The sequence below is a fragment of the Python bivittatus genome, unplaced genomic scaffold (assembly GCF_059951505.1).
Source record: "Python bivittatus isolate LINGU-HERP-01145 unplaced genomic scaffold, Pbiv_v1 ctg000590_np1212, whole genome shotgun sequence".
Taxonomy (NCBI): Eukaryota; Metazoa; Chordata; class Lepidosauria; order Squamata; family Pythonidae; genus Python; species Python bivittatus.
The window spans coordinates 22,044,907-22,071,115 of NW_028277086.1; the positions used below are offsets into that span (position 1 = coordinate 22,044,907).

At 38.5% G+C, this 26,209-nt stretch overlaps 1 protein-coding gene across 3 annotated transcripts in view; it reads right to left on the reverse strand.

The window, feature by feature from the left end:
* Positions 1 to 26,209, reverse strand: part of VPS13B (vacuolar protein sorting 13 homolog B) — a 403,839-nt gene that overhangs the window by 297,712 nt on the left and 79,918 nt on the right. For all 3 annotated transcript variants that reach the window (XM_088149087.1, XM_088149086.1, XM_088149088.1), the window contains exons 18-19: positions 15,178 to 15,312; positions 12,019 to 12,192 (exon numbers count right to left, since the gene is read on the reverse strand). In XM_088149087.1, coding sequence (XP_088005213.1) covers positions 12,019 to 12,192; positions 15,178 to 15,312 — 309 coding nt within the window. The remainder of the gene's footprint in view (positions 1 to 12,018; positions 12,193 to 15,177; positions 15,313 to 26,209) is intronic.

A 26,209-nucleotide genomic window follows, 5' to 3' on the forward strand; every position in this document is an offset into this window, starting at 1 on the left:
TACTGTTGCAAATCTCTCTTGTAATCTTCCTCATTCTACCGCTATGGTCCTTCCCAAGGCACAGCATCTGCACGCAGAGAAATCTCCACTGAACAAAACAGACTCTTCTTGAGATAAGTATGAGCACTGTGTTAGATTAAGGAATATCTTTCATGTGCCTGTTTATGCCATCCAGTTCAGTCTAGAAAAGTGAATTTTGGACTGGAGTACATCTGCTTATACAAAAGAGATGGGAATTAAATGAAATAATGCAGATTGTACACCCTCCCATCTTCCATAATGCTTGACACAGTATTTCAACCATGCCTCAGAATAAAGCACTGGGCTTTGGCTGTTCAGGTGAGATCACTGCATCCACAAGGACCAGGCCCTATAAAAACCGTACATTACTTTGATACTGTAAGATTATAGGAAAATATTCTTTTATTATTTTCAGACTGCTGTGAATTCTTTGACACTGATGTGGAGTATCTGATCTGATCCACACATCTCTTGTAGTTATTCCTTGACAATGAAAAGCCCATCCATGCAGAGAGAAATCATTAGACATTATGAAGAAAAAGGAAAGCCTTGATTTGAATCTCAATCAATAAATACGTTATAAAGCACCTGAGAAGTGGGTCAGAAACCACTTCTTGTAGAAGCCACATGAAAAGATGAGTGTATCAGACAGCTGAATTGTGTTTGGTGATCATGTAACCAAGTAGATTGAAAATATGAAACCTGAAGCCTCAGAACCCCATGATCTTTTGATACTAAGAAATCATTATTCTCCTTTCTGCTGCTGAAAACACTTGGGCCTATCAAGAGCTTAGCATAAACCCCAAGAGTTGACTGGACTGAAATCAATTTAATAAAAAAAAAAAAATCTAGGCAACAGGCCTAGGTAATTTAGAAAAATCAGAGAAATCATGATCCTAGTAAGGATCTTCTCTCAGACAGGGCTACTAGAGGGCAATTGTCTCAGTATGGAACCCTTCCATGCCTTGGAGGCAGAGGTAGGGCACCATTACTGATATATACTTCATGAATATTCATAATGCAGTTGACAAACCAGAGTACCATCTTGAAATAAAACTGGTTAGTCCCATTAATGAAATGATGTTATTATCCGTCATCCAAACAGATCTTTATTTAAAAGTCCATTTCTCTTAGATTTATTGCTGTAATCCAATCCCTTTAATTCAATAGCAGAAGAATGGATGTTAAAGACAAAATCAAGATTAAATCATTTCAGCTCTGAAAATACAGTGTTGAATTTGGAGCTTTACTCCATTTCAGGAAGGTATACCAACAGTAAAATCCAGTTCTTTTTTGCCCAGTGAAGGAGCCCTATCCCGCCCTCAAACCAAGAGATATTATATTTTGTTATGCATAGCAAAGGATGGGGGAAGAATTCCAAGACACGCTATCATCAGTTCCAAGGAGTACAACCCAGGTATGACACAGGCCAAATCCCTCTAGAAAAAAGGTTTATTTTCTTCAATGTTACAATACAAAAGTACATTAAACATTGGTTTCTTCTACATTAAACATTGGTTTCATATTATTTTCTCCCATAGAGTTATTTTTTTAGTCTTATCTTACCTCTGTAGCAATGTCTATATTTCTAATATTCCTATTAACTATTCCTATGTTTTAAACTCTTAATCTACCCTTTTCCCTTAGGCAACTATATTGGTTCTATTATCTTTCCTTCATTTTCTCTTGAGTCAAAATCCCAGATTTTTCTACTGGCCTCTCTGCCATCTCTCTCTCTTTCATTCTGAATGTGTCCTGCCCCTGCTAGTGCAGGCCCACTCTCTACAGCCCTAGAGAGCCCTCTGGCCTTGCTCCCTCAGCACTTCACAGCCAACAATCTTTGCTGCCAACAGTCTCCAGGAGTCCTCTGGCTCCAAAAGGAGTCAGGAGTGCTGGTGATCCAAGTGGACAAAAGCTCTTTCTACCTTAGATGTAGATGTAAATTCCTGGAAGAACTGACCACTTGATTGGCATCAGTGAAAAGAAAGTATCCTTTCTCTAGCCTGTTATTTATGATATGGAAAACACAGAGGTCACAGCATGATGAGCTATATTCCAGTGTCTCTGCACCTGGGCCACCTCATTCTTTATTTTCATGCGAAGTAATCTTTCTCCTCCAAAATCAAGATCCTTGATTTAATGGCTTGGATCTTTACTGAGATCCAAAGAACTAAGCATGGCAACACAAAACTCTCTCTCTGGCCATGATTCTTGAGACACAGTCGGCACAGGCTTTGACAGTGTTTATCTGCTTCTTCTTGATATAGTCTGGCTACATCTCTTTCAATATAATTTTTCAAATGTCAGAGAATTAACACAAATTTGTCCTAGAAAAATATGATTTTATTCCAGGCTTGATAAGTTGTTATCCAGTGAAATAAGATATTGATGGATCATACGTTACCGCTCAAATCCATCTTATTGTCTTACTCTTGATCTATTAGAATAGAATGCATTTTCCATTATGGTCCTCCTTGTGTCACTTATACTATAATGAAATAACAGACACCAACAAAGAATGTCAAGCTCATTAGTTCAGGAACTCAGTAACTGCAGCATTCTCAATGAATCACATGACTCAGCTAAAGAGTAGTGATTTAGTGGCCAAATAAGGTGACTATCAACTCTGACAATGAAGAACTATACATACACACACAGGATCCCAAACCACTCTATCATATTTCCTGCATTTCCTTTTAACCAATTAATTCTAGGTTTATATTTCTTACCCCCTCTCCACAGAGGCTGTAAAACCTCTGCACTGTCCATATTCCTTCCCACAAAATGGAACAAAGGACTGGACTCAGCCTGAGCAAACTTTCTTTACCAACGTCCTGCCAGTTAGTCATCACCATGGCCTAGAGATATTTGATATCCTTGATAGAGATGGCAAGGATGCTGGCTTTTATTTAATCAATCCTTGGTTGTTTATAGGTTGGTGCTGTCAAGGAATAACTACACAGGTTATCTGAACAAAGAGCCTGGAATTGAAACATCATATAGATAGTCCTTGGTTACATCGGCGATTGGGACTGGAGTTTCCGTCACTATGCTATGCAGTCATAAAGCACGACGTCATATAACTGCATCATTTAGCAACAGCAATCCTGGCACTCCCCACTGCCGTCACTAAGTGAGGATCACGGGTCATTAAGTGAGGACCTCCTCTCAACTTCCTACCAGCTTCCAACAAGCAAAGTCAATGGGGAAGCCAGCAGGAAGCTGCAAGTCCCAGGCAGCTCACAAGCAAGCCAGCGGGCAGATAAGTGGGTGTTGCTGACTGGGGGAGGGTGCACAGGTGGCCATGTAGGTGACAGGCATGGCACAAGTGCGACAGGGCCAGGAGTGGCTGTTGCTGGGTGAGGGAGGGTGGGGGAGGATGTGCAGGTGGCTGTTGAGGCGTAGTGCAATCGCAGCAAGCCTGGGAATGAATGCTGCCAGATATACGAGGGTGTGTGGGTGGCCATCAAGGTGTCGAGCAAGCAGTGCCAGGCATGGCTGCTGTTGGATGTGCAAGGTTGCGTGGACTGTCGGCATGGCACAGTGCAAGCATGGCAGGGAGGGGGGTGGCTGCTGCCAGGTGGGGGGGGTGCAGTGGCTGTTGCAGGCACCGTAGCCAGACTCCTCAGGGAAAAAGCTACGGGAGTCCGAGCAACTTACCAGAGCAACTTGAAACCTTCCCTGCCGGCTTCCTCATTGACTTTACTTGTGGGAAGCCAACAGGGAAGCTCGCAAATGGCAATCACATGACGTGGGATGCTACAACTATCGTAAGTGCAAGCCAGCTACCAAATGCCCAGATCGTGATCATGTGACCATGGAGGTGCTGGGACAGCCAAAACTTTGAGGACCAGTTGTAAGTACCACCCATTCAGCGCTGTCATAACTTCCAACAGTCACTGAATGAGTGGTCATTAACTGAGGGCTACCTGTATATTGAAGCAGGTCATCTGATCTCTAAACCTAGAACTCTGATCATTTAGTATACTATTTGGTATCCTCTGAAGGGGATATTCCAACTTCTGGATCAACAGTGGCCTCATCAAGGAAGGAGAATGATACTGAAAAATGTCATAACCTTATCCAACATACAAATGGAAAGGGAAGAGCCAAGAACAAAAACTAGATACCAGTTCTTCTTGCAACTGGTCAGATTTGACAGGCAGGTGTGATTTTGATAGTAAAGAACTGAGACTCTTGCTGGACTCAACACAAAATTTCCTTGACTGTAAAAAATGGCTCCAGGCACATGTGGTAATTTGGAGTCATAGAGGGGCACTGTCTTTGGAACAGATGATTCTGATGACAGGATCAATCATAATGTAATAGCTACTAAATGCTGTTTATGGTGGTGAACAGGATGGAGAACAATCACTACTTGCTCAGTCTGGGTCACTCTGCAAGGCAAAGTGGATCAAATACTACAAGCAATCTGATCTAGTTGTGTCTGGATCAAGCAGAGGATTCAGTATCCATACTCTGAAGAGGGAGAGAGGGTTTTTAAGTGGAGACTTAGCGCCAATAGATTACTCCATTATATCCCCTTCTGAGGCAGATATAAAGGTTTGGGGAAGTTAGTTGATATCTGTTGCAAATCCTATCCGACTTGGATTATCGGAAATATCTTTATTGCTAGTAGGGTATTGTAAGAGAATCTTGAAAGCCTGCCAAAGTAATTCTGTACCTCAACCTATACTTAGCATAATTAAATATAAGTGGAGTTACTCTGAATTTCTTTCTCATGTTTCCCCCTTCTCTGGACTCAGGAATCTGTAACAGACATTTCTGGTGTCAAGGCTACTGAAGTTGAGAGTTGTTTAATGTTTGATTGTATTAAAGCTGGTGCCAACTTAGCTATTGTCACTATCTGTAAGCCATTCCCAGAGTAAGGCTCTAAGGTGGGAAGATAAAATACAGCATGCCTGCTTCACGAAATTTTGGCAGTGTTGACATGGATCAACTAAATGCTATGCATCCAAACATAAGAGGCCGAAAGGACTCTATTTGAGAGTGAAAGTTTATTGCTGCATTTGACACATTTTCAAAAGGAGCCCTTCACAGCCATGGAGGGTAGAGGTAGAAAGCCCTCCACAGGCAGTTTGAAATAATATCTTTTTTTAGATAGCAGAACAGGTAAGTGGGAAAAATTTCCCTAATAGTCCAAATCAATCTCATAAAGAAAACGGAGAAAGACTACATAAATTACAAAAAGTTATAAATTATGATTTACAATCCAAAGCAGCTGGGTTCATATAACATGGTAAGCCAAACAAACCACAATATAGCTTACTCTAATATGTAAAGCTAGTCTAGACAGCAATCACGGGTTTAAATAATGTATTCAAATAGTGTCTCAATTATTGGAAAATGAAACAGAAAATTCCAGCTCTGCTCCTCTAATAACTGCAACTCTGGAGAGAAAAAAGCACAGAAGAATTTTTGAAGCAACCTTACAATAGTATTTATCTGCAGCTCCAATTAACATCTGTAATGTGCATGTCTATTTCTTCCTGCTTCTTTTTTCTAGTAAAGTTGCCCAACTTACCCAGACCTTATATGAACTAGGACTGTGGAGACTCAGAAGAAGCACTCTGAATCTCATACAAGCACAACTCTCTGTGATTCAGAGAGGAGACCCTCACTTTTTGCATAAGCCTGAAAAAAGGTACAACAAAAAATGTGACTTGCAGCAGGAGCTAGCAGCAAAGCAACAGATCGCTTAAATGCAAGCAATCCAGGAATGAAATAAGAAGGAACATACTGCTTTAGATGAAAGCTATGTATCAAAAGGATAAAAAGAATCTTGAAATATAATTACAGTTGCAATTATTATTTAATGTAAATTGCTTTAGGGGTTCTTTTGAATCAAAAAGCAAGAAAGAAATCAAGAAGATAAGTAAACAATTATCATAGGAAGAACTTAAAATATTTTATTTTCAATAGGTATACGCCTGCTCCTATGAGATTTTTGAAAGCCCAGTAATTCTTGAGAGAAGATAAAATACAACTGTGGTCTCATAAAGCACAGACCTACCCATTACAGAAAACTGCAGTACAGAGCAGGTGGCAGCTATGATCAAGAAAACCTTTGCACAGGTTCACTTGGTGCACCAGTTGTGTCTGTTCCTATACCAGAAAGTTCTTCGGTCGCTCATTCGACTATTGTAAAGCACTCTACATGGAGTTGCCTTTGAAGGCCACTCAGCAGCTACAGCTGGTTCAGAATGCAAGGGTGCATGCAGTGATGGCTATGACACGGAATGTGCATCCCTATTGCTTTACAAGTTACACTGGCTGCCAGCTGGCATCTAGGTGCAGTTCAGGGTGCCAGTTATCACCTATAAAGCCTTTCACAACATAGGGCCTGGCAACTTGAGGGGCTACCTGCTTCTGTGTTTCCTCCCATCCAATGAGGTCGGCTAGACTGGACACACTCTGTGTCCTGTCAGTTAAGCAATGACATCAAGTGGAACTCAGGAAACGTGCCTTCTTGGTGATGGCTCTTGACAGAATGGTATCCCCTTGGAGATCCATACTGCTCTCACTTTACTGATTTTTTTGCAAATTGTTTAAAACCTGGTTGTTATCCCAGGCCTTGGGTTAGGATGGTGGTAAAGCCCCTTTGGTTCGGAATCTTTTTTGGTCTTCTTGTGTTATGGGGTCAGTCTTCCAGTCAGTTGTATTCTCTTTCCTTGATATATGTTGTTTCTTTTTCATTCTCTTTTAACTGAAGGCCACCCAGAGTTCTTGTGGAATTAGTCTCAGAATTGAAACATTAAATTTAAATTAAAATCAGGCTAATTCCATACTTGTACCTTTGGAAGAAGTTTATATTAGGATTATATAATATATTCCTATAAATAGAGAACAGTAGAGTAACAGGTGTAGCACAAGAAAGGAATTGCTTTCAACTTGCTACAGGTAGCTATAAAACCATTCTAAAACTGTGATGGGCTTTTAAAACCATGCAAATGCAGAAGTAGGTCTATTATGTGGGGGGAGGAGCGTTCTTAGAAGCATCCAAACCCCATTTACACAGTAGCAAAAACATAATACTTGTAAAAACAATTTTAAAAGATATTAGAATTCCTTGCATTAGCTAAATCTTTTGAATAGCTATAATATAAATCTTAACTCTGCTATTCTTTCTAAATTGGCAAGATTGGCAAGCTTCTATTTTTAAAGTACAATATTTGGTCTCATTACTTCTGATACCCCAATTTAATTCTTATAAATTTAAAATGCTAAATCTGCTAAATGACCATTTCCATAGGAACAGAATATTACATCATAAATACAGATCTATGACCTCACCCACAGGATCTGGCAGGAGAAGAACCTGCACATAATCAGAAAAAAAGTTTCTTCTCCCCATAAACGTCTCTAATAGCAACTCCAAAATATACAGCCTAATTCAGTAATGTACCATGTACCATACATAATGACCCAAAAATGACAGTTTGAATGTTTTTGTTTAACATTTCATGTTAGGGATTTCAGGGAATGTTTTCCTTAAAAAATTATAATTAAACCCTGTCATCAGGAGCTGGTGCTATGTTAGTTTAGAAAATTACTCCCTGAGCCAATTAAGGTCATCATAAGGCACTTTTCCTCCAGAGTGTGACTGATCCTCTGTGTGGAAAACGGTGGAAGGTCCTCCCCATCGGTAGGAAAAAGATTCTGCATGAAGTATCATTACTGAGCATTACTCCTATCCATTCCATTAGATCTCTGGATACAGTTAATGCTGTCGTTACCATTTTTATTATTTTAGCATGCTCGGTTCACTTTCCATTATTACTGGAATATTTGGGTGCCAACTGGCTTTAGGAAATGCTTTATCAATCTATTTTGACACACTGACATTTGAATTTATAAACCTTCCTGAGACAGAAACGCCATTTAGAAGATCATATTATATTCCTGAAGGAGAATGGACAATATACAGTGGTACCTCGGGTTACGAATTTAATCCGTACCGTGACTCTGGTAGCAACTTGATTTGGTCACAAGTCGAGGTAAATTTCCCCATAAGGTTCAATGTAAATATGGCTAATCCACCCTCTGAATTTGGTCGCACCCCGAGGTAAATTTCCCCCATAAGGTTCAATGTAAATACGGCTAAACAGTTCTGAAACATATGCATTTTATTTTTAAACCTCAAAAACATGAAAAAAAGTACAGTACAGCACAGTATGAAGAGGGAGAATGGGGTGGGGAGGCAGTTATTGTTTGGAGGGAGAGTCCCCCTCCAAAGGGACATCGGGGAGATCTCCTTCAGGGGTTTCCTCTCTTCTTTGCCTCTTAGCTGCAGGCTCAGTTCTGGGGAAAAACCTGTCTAAAGTCAGTTGTTTTTTCCTGCGCTGCATAACCCTCCAGAAATGACATGCTGACAAGCACACCAAAAACCTTCCAAACGCCACAAAACACACCACAAGCCTCACCAAACGTCTCCTTGCTACCGCGATCTCGCCCACAGGAAGCCGCGACCGCGTGGCAGCAGGGAAAATGGCCGCGGATCCAATTCGTAAGTCGAGGCGGAGTTCGCAAGTCGAAGTAAATTTTTGGGGCCGGAGCTGGTCATATCTCAAAAAATTCGTAAGCAGAGGCGTTTGTATCCCAAGGTACCACTGTACTCATCAAATTATAATTATAACTAGCAAGTTTTGTGTAATAATTTCAATGCTTTTTAAATGTCCCTTCATATTACAAAATATATTAAACTCAGCTGATTGGGGGGGAACAGATCAATTTCTGCTTAACTACTTAAATTCAGTGGAGCTTAAACATTTTTAATTTGGGGTTTGACCATGTTCCCAGTTGAATTAAATACAATTCAATATATAACATTATCCAAAATAGTGCATTATAATGATTTTTTGGATACTAGGCACTCAAAAATAAAATAAAGTGAATATATGGGATAATGAGAAAGGGTTAAAATTAGTCTGTGCCACAGTAGAAATATCCTGATGATCATGTTGTGGAAGATACCATAATCCTTATAAAATTATTCATATTAAGATTAAAGACAATTTAGTTCCCTCTATTCCCACAACTAGCTCATATGGAAAAGAGATCAATCTCCAACTTGTATATGTAACATCTTTAACATTTGCTCTCTTTCTGAGCTTGTGATTAAATGTAACATTTTAAAATCCCAAAGTTCTGAGAAAAGCATAAATCCTTGTCTCACAGCTGCTGTTTGACTCTGGAAGCACATGCAAGCCTTAAACATCAAGAAATCCCAACAGACTAAGCTGGAGAACACCTGTATCTCTTCATTTAGCTCCAATAACAAAGTATAAACTTCAACATTACAAAAATAGATGCTATGTTCAGCTGCAGTTACATTTTGCTCCTAATTCCCGTGAACAAAAATGCTAAGAGCATGAAATCATTGAAGCAAGTTCTGTCATCAGAAGGATAAGATTTTTCTTTCTTTCTTTTTTGGAGCAGAAATCCAGTGGGAACGTGATAGAAAACCAGCAATAATTACAGATAAAGTATGGAGTTAAATCCTCAGGGAGAGAAGAGGAAATGTAACAAGATAGATGAGTATAATTTTTATGCTTTATGCCCAAACCATAAATGTGAATTGTCTTTAATTACTATAATGTATTTGGCTGATTTTGTATTTATTAAAATCTCCAAGATAAAGTATTTTTACAATTGTGCGTGTGTGTGTTTGTATGTGTGTAAGTGTTATGTACTGTATAACCTAGTGACATAAAATCATTCTTTTGCAGACCAAACTCCATTAGATTTGATCACATCTTTGATCAAAAGTTGAACAGAAAAAAATGACAATTTCATTTTATCCAAACTTCAACACTCAAGAGAGAAAAAAAGATTGAGTCAGCTACCCTGGATTTTATGCCCATCTCTTCCTTTCTAATTAACCTCACTGAACAAAATTAACCTCTGCAACATATGGAGGTATCAAATAACATTGTTGCTGTTGTAATTTATGTTTCTGCAGACTTCAGTAAAGGAGTTGCTCTTAATATATTTTGGGAGAAGAAAATAGGTCGCAGATGAAATATCCTACCGTACCAAAACTTTTTAAAACTATAATTAAATCAAACAATTGCATTTCCCATAAATATTTTAAAAAGAAAGTATTTCTTTGAAAAATATGCTTATTGCATTGAAAAAAAAATTACAGGAAACTATAATGCTGTTCTTTAATTTCAGCCTGTAGATTTCAGCCTATAGATTCACTAATTTTTAATTATCCTATATAAGTTTTCAGATTTGCAAACAAATTTAAATGACCAATTGCTAAAGAAACATAACCTTCAATCTGAAGCAAGAATAAAATCATTTTTATAACAGGACCTCCTACTAGACCAGGAATCTTGTAATCTAAATTTTACTAAGCGCCCTCGGCATTGGTCATGGTTCCTGGGGCTGCTGCCAGCAACATCTTGCTCTCTACAACTGCACTAGCCAGATTGGAGGGGGGTTCTTTTTGAGGGATGCAGAGTAGGATTGAGATGTTGTAAAGCGAGTCAGGAAGAATAAGAACATTCTTTGTAAGCTCTCAATTTGTTTTTTTTTTCCAATTGGCTTATCACTTTATTATAAAATTCTTTCTGGAGATGAAACGTTTTTTTCAAACATTTACAAATTTGTAAAATTGTGTTTATATCCTTTCTGGTCTATTCTACCCTTTAAAAGAACAGAGGGGGGAGAGATTAAGCTAATTTTGAACTATGAAATATAGAAGCATGTGGACTAAGTGTAACTGCCTTTAAACCACATCTGATGTTTAAATGAATTGGCAAGAACACAAGTCTTTGTCTTGTATTTCTTCACTGAATTGATAAGTTGTTCCTTACAAAAATAGTGGAGGCAGCTTTCAATATCCAATATTTAACAACATAATGAACTGCAAACAAAATACAGGTGGCCCTAGTTATCTGTGGTTCCATTACCCACTGTTTTGTGAGTTGGTGGTTAGTATATACAGACCAGACTTCATTATCTATGGTAAAGGGTCTCAAATATCCATGATTTTTGGTATAAGGTTCTGTTTGGAGGAGGATTTTTAAAATGTTTTTATATATTTTACACATGAACGAAATGGCAAACAGGCCTTTCCATTATGTGTGAAGTATATCTTTTCAACATCCCATTATCCATGGTTTCATTATCCATGGTTGTTCAGTTTGAACAAAACCCCAGCAAATAAAGAGGGCCACCTATATAATGAATGTGAAACTTAACTAAATTCTGATTTATTCCAGCCAATTAAAACTCTTAGATTCCACCCTCCATGTTTCGTATTGGTTCAGTTCCAATAAGAATATTCTATGGCATTTCCTCTTTAAGATATTATAAGGAAAATGGGTTAAGTGTTTCTTTAAATCCCCATTCAATTTCTTAAAGTTATGTAGCCATAGTAACAGTGTGAGCAAAATATCTAATCAGAATTTGTTCAGTATTCTCAACTGTTCCTAAAAATATTTCATTCACTTAAATCAGTGTTTTTCAAACTTGGCAACTTTAAGATGTATGGACTTCAACTCCCAGAATTCCCCAGCCAGTGCTGGCTAGGGAATTCTGGGAGTTGAAGTCCATACATCTTAAAGTTGCCAAGTTTGAAAAATACTGATTTAAATTAACAAACTCTTCATGAAAATAAGTTAAAAGATTATGTATCAGCCACATATCACAAAGGAAGAATTATTTCTGGTATAGTCCATATCAAAGTATTAATTGGTAAGCAATCTGTCTATCATGGGCTTAATAAATAAAGTGGCACAAAGTTAGAAAGATAGATGCAAATACCACATGATGATGATGTCTAATCCTGGCTGAATGAAAGAAAAAGAGGTGGCCAAAGTGGGCTCCAATTTCAACTTTTCCACTGAGATTGCAGTAGATCTCAGTTTCTGAAAAACATCTGTTTTTCTTGAAGCCCTCTCAGATTCTCAGAAAACTCTTCCCTCTCCTTCTAGATACATTTTTCCCCAAGAATTTGACACTCACCAGAACTGTAACTGTAATCCTTACACTGAGGGATCTGAACAGTGAAAGCGAACCAATCAGGAGCAAAGAGAGACTCTGGCTTTCTGCTTTCCTTGAGCCATTTGCTGCTGTGTAGGTCTCTGGTATCGGATGGACCTTGTATTAAGGGGATACGCTTCTCCTTTCCACCATCACCTGGACAGAGGGTTAAAGCAACATCAGAGATTCAAGGAAGAGATGTTGAACAGAATATAATCATAGCATCATATATTACAATAAATAAATCAGATATTATAGCCTTTTTCTATCAGCAATACCAAAATAAGGCATTTGACGTAAGCCTATGTTAATAGTAATAATGTGTTAAACATATCATTTATTAATTAAGCAACAGCAAATTATGATGCGTAGGTGAAAAATGATTGCAGCATTTCATTCAGAAACATGCACTAAATAAAAATGCACAGGAAGAAACTCTGCAAAGATCTGAAACACATTCAAATACATTTGAAGTGTAATATTTCAATAATGAACTATGTGAAATATATTCTATGGAAATATAAAGTGAATTACAATTCAAAGCTTCCTTAAAATACAAATAACTATTTTAGAGTAAAGTGGTGCTTCAAAGTTTGCACACCCTTTTGAATTTTCAATATTTCTAGATAAAGAGAAGCCAATTAAACAAATTACTCAAAATCATTATATTGTTCATTTATTCACTGGGAAAATTGATCCAAAGCTACCTGTTTGTGTGTGGCAAAAGGATGTGAACCTCTAGGATTATCAGACCATTTGAAGGGGAAATTAGAGTCAGGTATTTCAATCAATGGGATGATAATCAGATTTGAGTGTGAGAGGTCCTGCCTTATTTAAAGAACAGAATTCTGGGTATTCACTTTTAAAGTCTGATCTTCACAACACAGATATGTGGAAGTATGTCATGGCCTGAATGAAGGAGATTTCTGAGGATCTCTGAAAAACAGTTGTTGATGATCACCAGGCTGGAAATGGTTACAAAACTATTTCCAAAGAGTTTGGACTCCACCAGTCTGCTGCAAGGCAGGCTGTACAAATGGAGGCAATTCAACACCACTGTTACCCTCCTCAGAAGTGGTCAAATAACCAACATCACACCAAGAGCATACTTTGCCATGTATTCTCTGTAATGTTGCTTCCTGACATGTGTATAGGTTTCACATGAGGACAAGATGTTGGGATTCCCATTTTTCTAAGCACATTCCACAGCTTGATGTGATTGACACAATCAAAGGACTTTCTGTAATCAATGAAGCACATACTTTCTTTTTGGTATTCTCTGGCTTTTTCAAATATCCAGCATGCATCAATAATAATGCCTCATGTTCCCTGGCCTTTTCTAAACCCAGCTTGAACATCTGGCATATTTTTTTTCCATGCAGGAAATTGCTGGATGATCCAATCCAATCTGTTTTGGATGATCCTAAGCAGCATTTTGCTAGCATGCAAAATTTAGAATACTGTATGATAGTTTTCACACTCTGTTAAGTCTCCTTTTGGGGGGGGGGTATTGAAATATAGGTTCCAATCTGTTGGCCACTGTGTTGTTCTCCAGATTTGCTAGCATAGCTTGGTTAGAACCTTTATTTATCCTTCTCCTATTGCTTGCCATATTTCTGGGGGTATTCCATCAGTTCCCATAGCCTTCTAACTTTGTAATGACCAGAGTGCTGATTTAACTTCATCTTCTAGTACTAGAGGTTTTTGTAAGTAGGGAATATCTTCTAAGGTATCTTAGTTGTTAACATCTTTACTGTACAAAATTTCAGTATACATCTTCCATCTTTGTTTGATCTTTTTTGAGTCAATCTGAGATTGGAACCTCCTTCTGTGTTCAGGGGTCTTTTGGAAAACTTTCCTTGTTTTTCCATTCTGTTTCCATCTTCACTGTCTTTACAGATGTCATAACACTGCTTCCTGACTCTTCTAACAACTCTCTGAAACTCTTTACTAGGTTCCTTTCTCAGATTTTTGTCTTTCTTGGCTTCTCTTCTTGGCAATTTCCACTGTTTGTTCTGACATCCAGCTTGCTTACTTCCGTTTCTTTATCTTTGGCGGTCTTTTCACATTCATTCTTAACAACTTCTTCAAGTTCATTCCATAATTCCTCTGGTTCTCAATGAGGTTCAGGATTTCAAAGTGATTCTTGATGTTCTCCTTGAAAATGGTGAGTATAGGCTCCAGATCATATTATGGAAATTGGTTGGCTTTCTTCTTTAGCTGAACTTGCATGTGAGCAACTCCACAGTCAGCACCTGGCCATGTCTTTGATGCTATAATTGAGCTCCTCCACCTACTTTTAGCAATCACAAAGTCCATTTTATTTCTCTGTACTCCATCTGCTTATGTATATAAGTGTCCTTTTTGGTTATTTGAAGACAGTGTTAGCTATGAAGAAATCATTGGAGTGGAAGAAATTGATAAGTTATTCTCCAGCTTCATTTCAGTTTTCTAAGCCATATAATCCATTTTCCTCAATATTTCCAACTTTGTCATTCCAGTCTCCAATCACAAGGAGCACAACCTGCTTGCATGTTCTGTCAATTTCAAACTGAAATTGATAATAAAACTCATTGACCTCCTCTTCTGCATCAGTTTTCTTCCCTACACTCTCCATGTCCTCCGATTCTATCCAGAGTTAACTGGAAGGACCCCTACCTATGACAGCATATTTGGAGGAAGAGAGAATACATCCCAAAAAATCCAAGCAATGATCAATCAAGTCTCCTATTCTGAAGTTGTAAACAATGTAAGTTAACATGGGAATAGAATCCATTCCATTTTAAATAAAAACTTAATATTGAATATTTAAGCATTTTAATGGAAACAATAATGAATGTTCAGAAATCACTTCATCAGCCACTTGCAGCTGAAAGTAAGTTCATTCAGATATAATTTTAATTTTTTATGCTTAGCTTTTACAGAGCTAAAATTTTCTACAATATGTAATTACCAAGGTACAGCTCCTTAGCAGTAATAGAAGTATTCATCATCCAAATTTGGTTTCAAAAAGAGAAATAAAAAATAGATTTGATTCATAGGAACAATACTACATTCTTGTTTCAGTAATCGTCTTTGTGAAAAGCAAGGCCTGCTCTCCTATACAGGCTATAAAATTTTACATGGTCCAGCTGCACATACCTGGGGCTTTAGCACAAATTTTTATTGATCCCATGGTCCCAGAGGCACATTTGACCAACGATGTACTGCAGTACTTCAATTCAACATTTTGGACTGAGCCCTCAAGACTCGGCAGAGGATTCTTAGTTTTCACACCTAATAAAAGAAAAATGCAAATGTACTAGCCTGCTGAATGCAATGTATTTATATTTTTCACCAAAGACATTTAAATGCAATTACAATTATTTACTTTCGATACACAGAAAAGCTCAAAACAGCACTGTTAATTAGCTGGATACCCTTATATTTGCATTTAGCTTTGTTCTCATTTATACTTCTGGAAAGATTTGATTCTCTAGCTATATTTATTTCCTAGAGTTAAACCAATTTAAAGAAATTAGATTACTCTTCAAAACCATTCAAATCAGTCACAAAATATAAATTAAACTTATGCAGCTGGGTAGCACAGCAGTTGACATCCTTTTACGAAAACAATGTTGAAATTATTTGAGGTCAAAAGTGAAAATAGGTTTGGTGGTCTCTTTTTTCTCTCTGCACATCCAAGGAGACCATTTGCCACAATTTAGCACTTACTGGCAGCTATTTCTGAAGAGAGACCTGAACTGTAACAGTGGGATGTGTAACAGGTCAGGAGTGTGGAACTTTGGCACAGTTGCACAGGAAAGCTCAGGAAACACCCACCCACATTACATTTGGCGGTGGCCATTCATATCATTTCTTTATTTTTATGTTCAAAGCTACCCTTATTTATTGTATTTGCTAAATTAGTTTCAGCACCTGTTTTAAAAAAAAAAGGACAGAAAAAGGACAGAAAAAAAAATTAATCTACCCCGATTCTTAATGGAAGAAATCATCAGGTTTGAAATAGAACTTTCTTTGTTTGCATCTTGTGTTTACAGTTGGCTCAGCAATCTTTGGTATAAAATGGAGTTCCATAAAGGAAACTATCACATTTTACTAACCATATGATAATTATTATTCGAAGTAACTTTTCTGATTCCTCCGTTCCCATGTTGCTTTATTCACTCTCACACAAATACTTTAAAAAAAAAATTCTGAAAGGAAACATTGCAATTAAAATTTGAAAAGGGTCTGGAAAAGATGTGCATATACATATGCATATTTTCACAGATCCTTAAACACTGATAGTACTCATAAGAATGCAACACATTTTCAAAGATATAGATGAACATTAATTTTGTTTTTAAAATGTTACTTTTAATTTCTCTGTGTATAACACTTTTTCACGGATCATTATTCTGAAGTGGTAAAGAGGCTTCCACATCTCAATGACACTGTGAACTATACTAGTTTTTCTCAACTTCAGCAACTTTAAGAGGTATGGATTTCAACTCCCAGAATTCCCCAGCCAGCATAGACAAGGGCTTAGACCAAACACAATCTACTGAAGAAGAAGATGGCATCCCACTCAAATATTCTGCCAAGCAAATAAATGGCCATTTACAACCAGGACATCAACTTGATATTGGAAGATGAGCTCTTCAGGTTGGAAGGGGAAGAACAAAGTTCAAGTAGAAATAGCACTATGTTTTACATTGTGGCTGGATTAAAGGAGAAAGGACATCCAGCTACTGATGTGCCTGGACAGAAAAGGGAAATTTGGTATTGCAAAGAAATATATATTATTGGTACACAGAACATCAGAACGATTAATCAAAGACAGCAACATCAGAGTGGAAATTTCATCACTGAACAATCAGGCCTGGAATGGGTCACTTCACCATCAGAAGAGTAACAATCTTTCTACCGCGGGCAAGAAAATCATAGAAGAAAAGGAATATTTTGACATTTTGAACATCATATTCTTTTGGGTAGGTTCACCTCCCAAAGCAATTATGCCAATAGATGCTTGTATTAATACAGTCCATTGCCATAGTATTCCAGCTTTTTCTGGTTCTTCTTTCCAGGTTTTTCTGTATTTCCAGGTTTTTCTATATTTGTCTCTCTGACCTTTTGGGGGTTAACCTTTTGGTATATGAAGTTATACTGCCACTAATATGTCATTTCTGGACATATCTGTTGTAAGGCTTGTGTATAACATGCCCTACCCAGTTGTATTTCCATATTAATGCTACTGTATTTTGATGCCATCTAAAAAAAGTCTTGTGATGAACTTTTACACTTCAGATTTGATCTTTACCTCTCCACCATATGCTGCATAATTTGAAGCTTCTCTGCTTCTGATTTTCTTAGATTCCACACTTCGCAGCTAGAGATGTTAAATGTTTTTATAGAATGCAAAATGTAATCTGCTGCCAGATGGTAAAAATGTACATTGTATAGTTACCATGGTATTTTAAACTGTATTTAGTCAGGTCTAATTGTGAGTCAATTGTGAAGGAATTTCATTTTATTATGCACTTGGTATGTACTGTATAGTGAAATGACAATAAAGTATCCTATCCTATCCTATCCTATCCTATCCTATCCTATCCTATCCTATCCTATCCTATCCTAGATTATTGCTGGTATAACCATGGCATTAAAAGTGTCCACTCTTGCTTTGGAGTCTCCCATTTGTTGTGGTATTATTTTTATGTATTTAAAGCTTCACCCTGATATCCATTGGCCAGTCTGATCTCAGTGTGGAGCTTATTCCATAAAGTTGGTGCTGCTACAGAGAACCAGTGCTTTCTAACTTTGGCTCCCATGACATCCCAGAAATGTGGGACAATGAAGAGCCCCTCCCCACATGATCTAACAGGCCAGGCCGAATCCAGTTGAAGGAGGCAGTCCCTTAGGTACCCAGGTGCCAACCCATGAAGGGCTTTATAAGTTAATGCCCGCACTTCGAATTGTACTGAGAACTGAATCAGTAACAGTGCAAGTTCCACAATATAGGTATAATATTGTCCTGTCCCAGTGTCTGGAGGCTGTGGAGGCCTGGATGGGGTACAACAGGCTCCAGCTCAACCCAAGCAAGACTGAGTGGCTTTGGGTGTTTGATCTTCTGGTGCCGGGGACTTTCCATCATTGGTCTTGGATGAGGTAGCACTGCCTCAGACAGACCAGTGTCCAATCTGGAGGTCCTCCTGGACTCAACAGCTCCTGTTCAAAGAGCAGGTGGCAGCCGTGGTTAGGAAGCGTTTCCTGGACCAGGAGACATGGCTCACTGTCACTCAGGCTCTTGTGACCTCCCATCTGCTACATGGGGTTGCCCTTGAAGAGCATTTGGAAGCTTCAACTGGTTCAGAATGCTACAGCACAGGTAGTAAACGGCGCCGGTTACTTGATGCGTGTAACATTTCTACTCCGTGAGCTGCATTGGTTGCCAGTGTGCCCCAGGTGCAATTAAAGGTGCTAGCTGTCACCTTTAAAGCCCTTCATGGCTTGGGACCAAGTTACTTGAGAGACCAACTTTCCTCAGTTGTTTCTACCTGTCCAATCCAGTCAGGCAGGATGGGCATGCTTTGGGTCCCATCAGCTAAGGAATGCTGGTTGGCGGAGCCTAGAAGACACGCCTTTTCTACCATAGCATCCACCCTATGGAACATTCTCTCTCCGGGGATCAGGATGGCCCAACCCTGTTGGCTTTTTTAAAGTCCTTAAACACCTGGGGGCAGGGCCTGGGGCCCCGAGTGTGTGCAGGGACCTGTTTTGTGGTTAATTTAGTCATTATGATGTGTGCTTTATTCTCAGCTGCTATGTATTTTAATGTTTGTATTATTTTAATTGTTTTAATTTTTTAAGAAAATTATTTGCCGCCCAGAGTCACTTGGGCTAGTATGGGTGGCCATGCTAGCTAGCTAGCTAAATAGACAGATAGCTCCCAACATTAGGAGCCACTTAAGATATAGGCCACCACATTCTGGACTAACTGTAATTATGGGGTAATCTTTAAAGGTAGGTCCATGTAAAGTGCATTGCAGTAATTTGTGCAAGTGGTGATGAGAGCATGAGTTACTAATGCTAGGTCCTCCTGTAGCAGGTAAGGACACAATTGATGCACCAGGTTGTGGCAGAGGATAGTCTAGACAGCATCCTATACACCTTCTCAGAGCTCACAGACAAAAACAATCCTAGATAATAGGGCAACATTATACTCTGGTGACCACTATAGACTCTATCCATGCAGAGTCAAGACTGCAGTGAATCTGAACGACTTTTTTACCTAATTGCTGTGCAAACTGGTCACAGTGGCTGGGCAGGATAACTGATGGCTCCTCCCTAAAATGGAGTTAGTAATCTTATACTGGGCCACTGGACAACAGTCCACTGATGCAATAAGAAAGAAATCCACCTCACCTTCTTTACTGCCATGGAGTGGGCTCAAACATGGGAACATATTATATTTAGCTGCAAAAAATCTGAACCTCTAGATTGCAACAAAGAGTTACAGAAAAAGAAACTCTTTACTGCCATCTATTGATCATCCATATTTTACCCCACACCTATTATAGACCACACTATATTGTAGTCCTCACCTGACAGTTTTAATCCATATAATAAAGCATGTATGAAAAGGAAAAGAACTGAGAAAAGATGTATGATTTTCACAGAAATCAAAGGCTTCAGTCATGGGTTACAATCTCAAAGAAGTAGCACTTCTTCCCTGAATGTAAATAATATTTTATTACAGATACCAACTAAAGTAAAACCTAAAAGAATTAAAGCTAAGCAACCTCTAACCTCAGTAATAACATTGAACTATATCCTTTTAATGATCTCTTTGTAGGCATCATATCTTATTCTTCTAATAACAGCCACTTTCATATTCATAGAATTATACTGGAAGGTCTTCTGGTTTCATTTTTTGTAAATGAAGTAAGTTAAACTCTTAGTAACTACCCTAAAATTAAAAAAAAATGTTTCTATTTTTATTCAAATGTTCATCCTTTATATCACTTTCAGGTCGTATATCTTTCTTTTAGCCACCTTTATAAAAGGATGCACCAAAAGTCAGACCCCACAGAGAATTTATTATATAAATTACATTAAATGTTTAAGTTGGTTGCCATTTCCTTCTAAACACTTCCTTACTTGTTTGCTGCCTAAACTTTGAACAATTCTAAGTACAGTACCATTTTCTCTGAAAAACAAATTAATAAAACATATTTTGATTGGGACTTGATTTCTGGTACACCCTGTACATGCACAGGTAAAGCTATATTACTTTTTTATCACATCTATGGATCTTACTTGTTAAAACTTTATAAAATTACATTTTGGAATCAGTGCAAAAAGGACTACAATGCTATCATAACCAAAATCTACCCACCTGTTTAACAAGAAACTATACATAAACAATAACACTTTGAAATTTTTGACTTTACTGTTGAAAATGACAATCCCTCCTAAAACAAATAACATTAATTTTTAATCCACAAAATAGCAGCCTCCATGGGTACATTTAAAAAAAAATAAATCTGGCATCCACTTGATTCACCAATACAAATTTAAACCATTTTATTAGCTAATGATCTCATTTTCTCTGCAGTTCTATGGAATGTATTAGTCACTGATCACACAGTATGCCCTACTACCACCACAAGTATAAACTATTAATATGACACAGTTAGCTTCCAGGAATTTCTTTTTCAATTTTTTAAAAACTGCTAATTTTCCTATTTAGCTTTTAAATTTTCAGTTGCAATTACTACTGATAAAATATCCTTCCAGATTAAAGATGCAATACAACACCCCAATTTATTTGTTTTACTTAAAAAATCTGAAGTTTTGCTATACTATAACATACTGTATAACACATGTGGCTTTGAGAGCTATGAAGAATCACTTCATAACTTGACAAAACTATATTATTGCCAACTATATTTTGAACAAAAGGATGTATACTACTGATCTCCTTCCTTTCATCTTACCACCTGTTTCTGTAAATTTATTACATTTATTGTTTCCAATTTTAACAAATCACATAATGGCACAAAGGAAAATATGTCAACCCTGGAATTATTTGCAGTTGTAGAAATCCCTTTTGTCTGGCTCATGAAAGACCTGCAGTTTGTTAAAAATACAGATTGTGTCTCTTTTGTCTGACAGCCACCAAGCTGCACAAATTACTTTCTGCCTATTCACCTGTTTGCAGCTGAATTGGTGAGCTGTGGCTGACTTCAGCAAGCACTACAGGATTGATGACATATGCTGCTGATAAACCAAACAATATGAAGAAATTACAGGCTGACATGATTGAAAGATGTATGTGCCAGAGCCAACTTTCAACTATATATGTGCAATATGTAGAGAGAGCAACATATGTTTGAAATGAAAAATCTTTTAGAAGTATTACATTTGTCATTAAATAAATGACAGACAACAGCATAACCTCACACAGGAGGTCCAAAGTTCTTTTTAAATCAGGTATTTCAAAACTGTATAAGCTCTTGATCAAGAAAATAATGCTAAATTAATTTTAGCATTACTTTATAACGTTATTTTATTTTACACGTAGTCCTTATTTACCAATTGCTCATTCACAACTGTTTGAAGTAACAGCAATGCTGAAAAAGGAGATTTGCAACCAGTCCTCATACTTGCAGCCATCGCAGACTCCCCCAGTCACATGATCATCATTTGCAACCTTCACAGCCGGCTTCCAACAAGCAAAGTCAATGGGGAAGCCAGCAAGAGGTTGCAAGTTGCAGTCACGTGACGCTTCACTTTACAACCGCATCGCGTAGTGATGGAGTTGCCGGTTCCAATTGTGTTCAGTAAGCAAGGACTATCTGTACAAAATTTTGTGCATACTTGTGAAAAAGTACCATACATACAGAATTGCAGACAATGTTGGAACTTTTGCCAATTGACTAACACACAAGTCCAAGGTAACAACATGGGAAATGCTTTCCAAATAAGATTGGCATGACATTTCAGTCAGAAAGTCTGGAAGAAATACTGCATGTAAGCACTGGCTGGGTATGCAGCATACCTTTGCATAGTTCTTTTTTATCAGTACCTCAATCTAATAATCATGTTCTGATTATGTCATGAAGATATACATCCTCCTAATCAAACTACAGAACAGATTGTTTAAGCGAGTATCTTTTCCAAAACTAAATATCTGATAGAAGAATATAAGCTAAGCTAAACAAAGTTTCTCCTCCAAAGCTCTACACTGAAATTAGATTTAAAGAACAAGAACTCAGAAGGTGGGACATGTATTAACCACCTCAAAATCACATTCTGTTACAATACAGGATCCTTCCTCACTTCCAGCGATAGGTCTTTTCAGAGTTCTTCAGCCGAATGGCTTTGCTCATACAGATTCAACACAGATTATATTTAAGAGGTACTTTAAATAGGAAAAAACTAAAAAAACTTGTTTGCTACACAAACTGATTAGGTATCTAAAAAAGCTATGGCTATTAACATCTACTACAATGTAACTAACATCTACTACAGTTTAACTAATAGTTACTGATTTAATACTTCTTTTAATACCACTTATTTTATATCCTCATTCAAAGAAGATACAGAGATAATTCTCTGAAAAATAATTCACATTTTTTCAGAGAATAATTCCACGGGGGCTCATTTCCCCACCCCTTTATTCCCCTCTTGCCCTGTATGGTTCATGGTATAGCAGGCCCCTTAGGTCAGAGGCCTGGAGGGTGGGGGGAGGAGCACCTTGGGCGATTCAGGGCAGGTATTCAGGTGGTGACGTGCATGGGACGTTATGATGGGAGCCAGAGGGCAGGCCTTTCCAGGGGAAGACACCCCTGATGCATTATACCAGTGGCGTGTTCTGGCCCTCTGGGCTCAAGCCCAGACCCTGGTCAGCAGACCTACAGAGGCCCAGGCTTTCGGCTGCTGCTGATGAATGCCAGGTTGGTCAATAATAAGGCCCCCCTTATTCATGACCTTATCGGGGAGGAGCAGGCTGACCTGGCATGCATTACCGAGACCTGGCTGGCACCAGAAGGGGAGGTAGCCCTTTCAGAATTGTGTCCAGCCGGGTTTAGGGTTTGGCACTACCCGAGACCCTGGGGCAGGGGAGAGGGTATGGCAGTGGTCATCTGGGAATCTCTCCTGGCCTTCAGGGGCTCTGGTCCACAAGTTGCTAGATGTGAGAGCCTGTTCCTGAGGTTGGGCACACAGGATCAGTCGGGAGTGTTGCTATTGTACCTGCCTCCCTGCTGCATAGCAACCTCCCTGCCTGAGCTGCTGGAGGCCATCTCAGGGTTGGCAGTGAAGTTCCCCATACTTATGGTCTTGGGGGACTTTAATCTGCCGTCCCTGGGGTTGGCCTCGGAGGCGGCCTGGGAGTTCATGGCTACCATGGAGGCCATGGGCCTATCCCAGGTCATCCTTGGCCTGACTCAGGACAATGGTCACACTCCAGACATGATTTTCTTGTCAGAGGAGTGGCAGAGTGATCTGGTGGGGGATTTTATATTATCCCCTCTGTCATGGTCAGACCACTCCCTGGTGGCTGTGAGATTCTCCTATGCTGCCCCCTTCTGCAGGGAGGCAGGACTTATTCAAATGGTCTGCCCCTGGCAACTGATGGACCTGCAAGGGTTCCAAAGGGAGCTGGGGGTTGTTCCTGAGGCCTTGCTGCATGGTCCAGCAGAGGCCCTGGCAGCAGCCTGGAATAAGGAGGTGGCTGGGGCCTTGGACAGGACTGTGCCTGTGTGGCCTCTCTTGGCCCATCACCCCCGGCACTCTCCATGGTTTATGGAGGAGTTAATGGAGCTGAAAAGGACTAAGAGACATCCAGAGTGCTGCTGGCGGAAAACTAAAGACGGGTCTGACCGAATGGCTACCCTTGAAGAGTATCTGGAAACTACAGGTGGTGCAGAATGCAGCCGCACGGACAGTTCTGAATGCCCCCAAGGGGGCACATATAACACCGCTGTTACGCAAGTTGCATTGGTTGTCTGTTTGCTTCTGGGTCTAATTCAAGGTGTTGGTTATCACCTTTAAAGCCCTTCATGGCACAGGACCAGGTTTATTTATTTATTTATTAAATTTGTATGCTGCCCATCTCCCCCAATGGGTGACTCAGGTTATCTGAGGAGCCATCTCACCCCTGTTGTATCAGCCTGCCCCACTCGGTCCAGTGCTGCACACCCCACCAGTCAAGGAATTTCGACTGGTGGGATCTAAGAAGAGGGCCTTTTCTGTGGTAGCCCACACTCTGTGGAACAACCTACCTCCCGAAGTGCGGTGTGCCCCCACTCTCATGGCCTTCAGGAAAGGCGTGAAAAATCTGGCTGTGCCAGAAGGCCTGGGGGCTGGATGGGGGCTCCCACTAGTGGAAGTGGCTTGTGGGGTAACTGACCTTGCCCCTCCCCATCATCTTGAATGTTTTTTACTATTTATGTATAGGGTTGTTTTATGGTCAGATTTTAATTGATTAATTAATTTTAATTATTTATATGGTATTGTTTTTTTAATGGCTTGGGCTTTTGGTTTTAATTGTGAGCCACCCAGAGTCCCCTGTTGGGGGAGATGGGCGGCATGCAAATTCAATAAATAAATAAATAAATAAATAAATAAATAATTCTATTAAAATAAAATGCCAAATGTTTATATTGTGCCTGCTTGATTTTAGATATTTCTTACAAATTATACTCCTGACAATAGGAAGGCAAAGCTCTTTAGTAAAGTAGCAGAACACATTTCATTTTCACATTTTACAGCCCATAAAATGGATTCAACAAGATATGCTGACCTATAGGAAAAAAGCTGAATGCACAAAATAAATCAAATCCTTATAATGTTATCCACCTAATAATTATATATTAAAAATATGCCTATTAAAAAAATTTAAACAATATTTTTACCCTTCTCATTCAATACTTCTAAACTGATTTTTATTTTGGAAGAATGGAGCCGTGAGAACTCCATAATTCCATAATGCGAACTTCATAATTCTGACAACAAGGATGTATACAAGATTATCTTTTTATTTGGTATAAAATCAGTTGGCAGTCTTACATCTGTGCAATGCAACATAAACACCCCAGCTGGCATCTCATGCTCATACAGATATGAACTTCAAACACAGAAACATCCTTATTTGTAGCATTGCCAGGGTAATTTTGTTCTCCGTGCACACTACTGCTATTTGTCAGGCAGCCTCTGCAGGTGTGCATGGTACATAAGCGTACAGCTGTAGTCAAGCAAGCCAAGTGTTCTATCAAATGCATAATGAAAACCTCGGCAGCTGTTTAAAATCCAGAGAGAACAATATGAGTTAGTATTTTTGGAAAAGCAAGGATGGCAAATTTATGATTATCCTAGCTTTCCAAAATAGCTTCTGGATTGTGTCATTTTTATGTAATGTCTACTTATTAAAAAAAAACCTTTTGAATGCTAGAAAAATAGTGAATGCTTTTAGTTTGTAATATAACATGAAAGTAGTTTCATAACTAAAATAAGTTTTATCATACGCAAAATGCTAAAAAAGATTTCATGCTGGAGAGGATGGTTTTTGATAAGTGCTATCATTAAATGTATTAGTTATAGCATCACAAATCACTGTAATCTAAATTAGTATTATGTTTTCCCATATTTACTGTAGCATTTTTCTCTTTTCTATACTTTCAAATCAGCTAACTTATTCATGAAACTTGTACATTTTTGGTGTAAACATATAAAATCAATACTTAGGAATGGTGACCTTGCTTTGACATCATATTAAGGCAAAAATTGTCCTGTAAAATCTCATATTTATAATGCAAATTTTGTCAGCTATGAATTAAACTTGAATCTAGTATCATAGAACTGCAAAAATATTTTCATCCTTCAAGGCCAAAAATTAAGGGTATATTTTAAGGGCAAACAGGTGGATCAATGGGTTCCTCCCCAAATGATGGGATATACTCTTTTTTCCTATGAAAATAAAGGCAACTAAATCAGAGAAATTCTAAAATGTGCTCAAAGCAAATGCTGTACATCAGGCTAGAAAGTAATAAAGTTAGCTCTCTTCAGTTGCTCCTTCTCTGGCCAGTCCAGGATGGTCTTTTTCTTGCTATGATGTAGTTCCTGGGAAGTAAGGGAACAGATTCCCAGAGTTCTTGGCCAACTGATGAACAGATAGAATTGGAAC